This window comes from Pagrus pagrus (assembly GCF_965226575.1).
Source record: "Pagrus pagrus genome assembly, chromosome: 3".
Classification (NCBI taxonomy): domain Eukaryota; kingdom Metazoa; phylum Chordata; class Actinopteri; order Spariformes; family Sparidae; genus Pagrus; species Pagrus pagrus.
This window is the reverse complement of record NC_140187.1, coordinates 21,208,321-21,215,180: the sequence shown is the minus strand read 5'-3', so window position 1 is coordinate 21,215,180 and position 6,860 is coordinate 21,208,321. Positions and strand designations below refer to the sequence as shown.

General features: G+C 40.4%; 1 protein-coding gene across 1 annotated transcript; it reads left to right on the top strand.

Annotated features, from left to right (window-relative positions):
• The first annotated feature begins 490 nt into the window (after window positions 1-490).
• fmoda (fibromodulin a) lies at window positions 491-6,290 on the top strand. Its single transcript, XM_084347559.1, has 6 exons — window positions 491-565; window positions 1,270-1,665; window positions 3,909-4,031; window positions 4,139-4,279; window positions 4,365-4,632; window positions 5,338-6,290. The coding sequence occupies exons 2-6, from the start codon at window positions 1,300-1,302 to the stop codon at window positions 5,487-5,489; spliced, it is 1,050 nt and encodes a 349-aa protein (XP_084203685.1). The 5' UTR covers window positions 491-565; window positions 1,270-1,299; the 3' UTR covers window positions 5,490-6,290.
• Window positions 6,291-6,860: the final 570 nt, after the last annotated feature.

The window sequence follows — 6,860 nt, the reverse complement described above, 5'->3', positions numbered from 1 at the left end:
ACATACAAGGTATTGATAAGATATTTAATCCAATGCTGAAATCCCCTTTAACAACAGCATGACTCTTTACAGTACATACAACAATGCAACAGCAAGTCATGTCTTCACCCGTGTCGGATGTTGTTTGCATTGTTCAAAAATGATAAATAATTTAGCATCTGTGATCCAGTGAGCCAAAAAGACTTCAATGGTCTAAATGTTTAAGAAGCAGAGGGGTTTCAGCTGAAAGGGACTGAATGTGCTGCACACAGATGGGAACAATCCCTCACAGTCGCTGCAACTCACATCGCTAATATGAGTGGAAAAAGAGGCTCCAGAGTGGGGTGTGGGGTGTGCTGGGCCATGCCTGAGCGAACAAAATGGGGTGCAGGCGGGTGGGTAAGGGGGTGGAAAGAACCAACAGTGAAGGAACAGAGGGAGGGATGGAGAGGGGGGATGGCAGAACGTAAAAAAGAGCAGGGAGGGGAGGAAAGTTTTTTTTACAAAGTCTTTTTCAGAGTCCCCTCCAATTCTGAGCACACTCTTAGTGAGAGAGGGGACAAGGAGTGCCAGTCTCTCTGATCAGGTAGGTGTGTGTGTGTGTGTGTGTGTGTTTTTGCATGTATATGCATGTGTGTGAACATGTGCCTGTTAATCCCTTTGGTATTTTTCTATGAAACCTAACAGGGGATAAAAAAAAATACATGATGATAGAGGCATATTTTTGCATGAGATTTTTTTCCTTTTCAAAGACAGAGGGTGATTATTGGATATTTTCCCACAGTTTTGGCACAGCAGTGAGAAACATTAACAAAGCTGCCATTCAAGTTTTTTTTTCCTTTTTTTATGCTTCCTCTCTGGATTCCCTGTGGATTAAGACCCCTAAGAATGTACCTCTGCAGGCAGTTACATTTCCAAAACAGTCTGTACTGCACATTTGACTATCCATGTAACTGTGTAACAGTGAGGTCCCTTAAAGTGTGAGAGAAGTTGTCTTTTTGCTAACTTATTTATTTGTTTTACTTTTTGGTGGCTTAATGAACATTTTCTTGCTTTATTTTTGCAAATCATGTACCTCTTTATTATATAAGCGAGGAACTTGCCCTTAGTGGATACAGAGGGTCAGCACAAGAGCACATTTTCATCATCACTTTGCTTTTGAGCTGTATCTGTTTCAAAATCTTTTAAAATATTAGTCAATGTAGTTCCATTAACAAAATAATTTGTCAAAATGTGAATGACTGTGTGTCTATTTGGAATTTTATTGGCTTGTTTCTCTGTCTTTGTTAGATTACAGTGAAGATTCGTGTGACTGTGACCATGCGTGTGGTGATTGTCTTCCTCTTGTCTGCCCTGCTTCCACCCTCTCTCTCCCATCAATCGGACCCCTTAGCCTGGCTGTACACTCGACAGAGCCAAGGACACTATTATGGCTCCCTGCAGGCAGACACCGCTGGAGGGGCATGTCCAGATGAGTGTGACTGCCCCCCTACTTTCCCAATTGCCATGTACTGTGATGGGCGGGGCCTGTCAACCATGCCAACTATTCCCTCCCGTGTGAAATACGCATACCTCCAAAACAATGCAATCACAGCTGTGCCTGACTCAACTCTAGCCAATGCAACCAATCTGGTGTGGCTCATGATGCACCACAACCAGCTGACATCTGACGCCATAGGCAAAAAGGTAACCCTACATCTGGTCTCAGTCAGACAGAGCCACGCGTGTGAGCTCAGAGTATGAAAGAGTCATGCTGGTCTCAGTGGTTGTCAGATGGTTGGCAGGTGGCAGACTGTGATTAAAAAGAAAAAAATAATCGTGTTATTGCTGCATATGTGTTAACAAAAGGCACATTGTATGCGTTCTCAGCTTCGTGTCCAGCTGAAATTAAATTAAAAGTTTTTCTATGCCTCAGCATATATATCTGCTCCATAAACATGTGCCCTGTGTTCTCCTTTGACAAGGGAGACACTAATATTTTTATTCAAGATGGCATCTGGTTTTTGCATTGATCAGCCAGTTAGTGTCTGCCATTTTATTTGACTGTCCAAATGTGAAAATTTATCCTCTACATATAGTGGATAAATGCAATGCTCCACATTTTTAGATGTGAACATTATAGCTGTGAGTGATGATGTAAGTGTCCGAAATCTCAATTCACTGGCTACGATTGTCAGAACTATAAGTGTCCACGATAAAGGGAGCAGTAAATGAGTGAACAAGGGAGTGATGTCAGACACAACCACAGACTTGTAGGTAGACAACAGCTTGCTACACAATCAGAATCAGAATCAGGGGAAATTGCTTGCATTACAGCTGCTCCCATTCAAAAGTCTTAGAAAATATGCAGAGAAATAAAAACTATATATAAGCAAGAATAATAACAATAGAATAAAATATAAGAAATGCAAGAGCCACTGACACAAACAAGCTACATTAGCTTCTTAGCTATTCTAGCTATAAGGTCGTGCACCTTGTCTTGTAGAAAGAGCGAAGAAACAATTATGAATTTGGAAAAAATACCTGGATAATGTTAGGTTGCAGGTAGCTAATTAGCTGGTCAGTGGCAGCACACTGAGCAGTTTTTAAACATACCTCCAAATGTCACTTCCCAGTGAGCAAAGAGTAGTCTAGATCACGTCTTTTAGACATCATTTATGGACATCCAAGACATCTAAAAGACGTCCTCTGGGGAGCCAGAATTAAAGTTTTTTATACGTCTTTCCTGGACGTTGTATAGACGTTTATACATATCGTTTATTGACTAATTCTGGCTGTCAGTGGATGTCTAGAGAATGGCCTGACTGGACGTCTTTTCCCAACGTCATTTATCGACCAATTCTGGCTGTCAACGGACGTCCAGATCATAGCCAGTATGAACGTCTATTCTCAACTAACTCTGGATGTCTAGATTATGGCCTGACTATTGACATGGCCAGGCAATGATCTGGACGTCCACTGACAGCCAGAATTAGTAGATAAACGGTATATAAACGTCTATACAACGTCCAGAAAAGACATATAAAAAACTTTCATTCTGGCTCCCAGAGGACGTCTTTTAGATGTCTTGGATGTCCATAAATGATGTCTAAAAGACGTGATCTAGACCACTCTTTGCTCACTGGGTTCAGTCAGTTTTGATGGTGGTATAGGTTCTCCTTACTCATCAGTTCAACAGCTAAGAATGCACAGTTGCCCATGACTTTAAGCTACAGCACAAATCTGTTTACTTTAGCCCCTTTTTCACTGCCTATTCAAGACAGGACTGTTCTGCCATAACTCTGCCTTGCAATGTTTATATATAATATACAAAGACATAATTGGGGGGTCATTGTTGTTCTGGCTAAGCTAGGACAGAACAGGGGTGTGATGTTTAGCTGACGTGTTATGTGTGTGACACCACAACCGGGAGAATAAAAAAATGGCTAGAAGCAGTTAGAAGCTAACTCAAAGACGAAGAACTGCAGCTCTTTACCCTCCGAGAAGAGGACAAAATCAACTATGTAAGAGAAACAGTAAACGATTGTTATCGCCATGTTATGCCAGTTTAGAAAGTGCAGCTTTATACTGCAGTTGGCAACGTACAGAAGAGTCGTGGTTATGATTTGATTTGATTTGGTTGTGCAGTTAGTGTAAAAAGAGCTTATGGCTCTTATTCCCCTGCTGGTGCTCAGCCTGCCAGTTGAAAAGACAGACACCCTCCAGCCGACTGAGAGAAAAGGGCATTTCTAATATTTCTCCAAAGACCTTTTTTATATTCTATTTTTTTAATAAGGACATTTTTTTTACATTTCTTTACAAATAATTGACAATAACACTGACATTGTTGCAAAAAGGGTTAACAATGTTATTTCAGTCTTTTTAATGGTGTTGAGGGAGCATTATTTGGTTTATTTGCAAGTTGTTCATTCTCCACATCATTTTTGTAGGCATTCCTGAAGTTGGAGGGACTGCAGCGTTTATACCTACAACACAATAATCTGACCAGCATTCCTTCAAACCTCCCTCGTGGCCTGCGAGACTTGAGAATAAACCACAACAAGATTGAAAAGGTAATGTCTTGCATAGTTTGATAGTCATGCAAAATCCTTCTCTGTGCTTGGTAACTGTTTTGGCCATACATCAGAGACATTACACAATTATTTATATGGTTTCCTAGGTTATAGCTGCAGACCTGGAGGGAATGGATAACCTCACTATCCTGTATCTCAATGACAATGCTGTCACAGACATGAGCACATCACTGAAGGCACTGAAATCCCTCACACTCTTGGACATCAGCGGCAATAAGTTGACAAAGGTAATTTTGTTCCGTTTGCAAATGTTCCATTAAGTCGATGGATAAATTCCAGTCCTCTCACAATATTTTCATTAACTGATCCCAGGTCCCAGAGGCACTCCCCGAACATCTGCACCAACTCTATCTGGAGTCCAACTCCATTGATTCTCTACCAGAGAGCTTCCTGGGTGGTTTCAGTCAGCTGCAGTACATAAGGATGGCCCACAACCAGCTAACAGACAAGGGTATCCCTGCCAACACCTTTAATGTGACTGGGCTGGTGGAGCTGGACCTCAGCTTCAATAAACTGGAGAGAATCCCCCTAGTGAGCACCACACTACAGCATCTCTATCTGCAGGCCAACCAGATCAAAGGTAAATGCATGTTCATTGTCACATAATTTTACATGACTCTGTATGTGCTCTCCTCTGTGGTTTGAAGTGGATGGGGCGCAAAAGCCAGACGGCTGTGGAGTTGTTTGTGATGTTTCCAGACCAACTTCAGTCAAACCTGATCAACAACACCCAGACTGTCCCGATGAAGCAGACTATCAGGGTTTTTCAGTGTCAAACTTTAAATATGATTGTTGCTCATTTAGTTGTGCATATTTAGTGTTATAGCAAAAATACTTAAACAACCAGTGTATAAGGTTTGGTGGCATCTTACGGTGAGGTTGCAGATTGCAACCAACTGAGTACCCCTCATCTCATCTGCTGCCCATGTGATGGCAGCTAATAACACGAAAAAAGCATGAAAGTTCCTCTTTAGAGCCCATTTTAAGGTAATTAAAACACACTGATTCTAAGATTCAGGTGATAATACACAAATGAAACTGAATTTTCAATTTTGTATTTCATTTCTGCTCTTAAATCCTCCTAAATCTTACACACTGAACATTTAAAAACATGCCTTCTCAGGATCTCATGCAGCAACGGTAATATTTACCTCTCTGATATATAAGCCATGTGCTGAGATGTTGGATATTTGGAATAGTGTTAATCTAAGTAGTTTTGGAAGATTTATTGAAATGCTGCTGTACTGTATGTGAAACTATACCACCTCTCCATCTGTCCCTCTAGAGTTCACTCTGGGTAGTTTCTGCACCTTTACGGATGTGTCCAACTTCTCCAAACTGCGGACGCTGCGACTGGATGGGAACGAGATCAGTCTCCAGGACGTCCCCTCAGATTCATCCCTCTGCTTGCGGCTGGCTTCCACCATTGAGATCTAACTGTGTGTAGGATACAACACCAACATGAGCCAAAACCAAAGCACAGCTGGGGTAATGGTATAATTTAATATTGACAGCAGGTGGCAGCAGTTTGTACTGCAATATCCTCTATTCACATCACAGTAATTATGAGGATGTTTAAATGGCAGAGGCTTAATATTTCACCTTTCACTGGGAAATCTCTGTGAAAAATATAGACAAGTAAATTGTTTACCATTATGAGCTTCTGGACAAATGGCCAAGTCTGTTTTTCATTTTTCTTTTTTTTTATGAAATAGATCTGAATGAGCCCTTTTCCACAAATACAGTGTATAGGCCTAATAAGATATTGTATGTAATCAACGTTTTAAGCGTCTTTATTTTCTTTATCTCTGTTGTCCTACAAAGCATGCCTTCTACTGTTTTGTCAGATAAGCTGATGATACACATATTATGTATGGTGTATGATGTGAATTGTTTAATTTCAAGTCAGTAACTGGTGTAGAACCATGACAATATTATCTTCACTTCTCCGACCACCATGTCCGAAAGTAATATCTTGTGCTGTGATTGCTTGTTTCTATGGCGGATGGTCTTTTTTCTCAGTGAAATCAACTTTCCTTAGAAACATGGATAGAAACCTATGTACTGTGTGAAAAAAATATCTCCATTCTGTACTGTAGTGAATAACATACCTTTGAGTGTATGACTTGCAAGTCTTGAGTTACTGTATGCATTGCATGGATAGGTTATGATACTGACAAAGGTTTTATGTTTACGAGCCTATGGCAGAAGAAATAAAAGTTGGGCTTTTTAAAAAGATTGTTTTACAGTACATCCTGTATTTGTAGTGCACCTTGTTTCACTGTCTCTGTGTGTATGTGTATGTGCGTGATGTAGGTTTGAGTCAGTGATTTTATGGACTAACGGTAGATTAAGAAGAAACACTGGGGCACTGAAAACATAGTTTGCTTGGGACAGAGTAAGCTTTTGTTAAACAGCAATAAATCAGCTATCTTTTGAATTAAGGCTTATCTAGACACTGTCTTGGATATGAGAAATTTTATGAGACACACCTGAAGAATACGTTTTCGGAGAGACAGAGTATTTTCAAAAGACTCAAGATCTAAGTATGCTCACTGGAGATGGTGGACACTTGAACTTTTGGACTGCAACTGCAGAGAGTGAACCTCTTCAGGCCAATGTTTTTTTCTTCACTGTTCCAGAAAAGAAAGAAAGTAAAAACATTGTGGCTGATGGAGTGTTTGGGAAAAATGACAAACCTTTCAACAATGCCACAGATTTGTGATATTTTGAATCTATTTGCAAACTAGTGTGATGGAATGGAACAAAGTACATTTACTCAAGGTCTGTACTTAAGTACAACTTTGA

Bases quoted from the DNA above. Each gene is read 5' to 3' on its own strand.
- fmoda (XM_084347559.1), top strand. From the start codon at position 1,300: ATGCGTGTGGTGATTGTCTTCCTCTTGTCTGCCCTGCTTCCACCCTCT. The intron at 1,666-3,908 runs GTAACCCTACAT...TCATTTTTGTAG, and splicing joins CTGACGCCATAGGCAAAAAG to GCATTCCTGAAGTTGGAGGG. The intron at 4,280-4,364 runs GTAATTTTGTTC...AACTGATCCCAG, and splicing joins GCGGCAATAAGTTGACAAAG to GTCCCAGAGGCACTCCCCGA.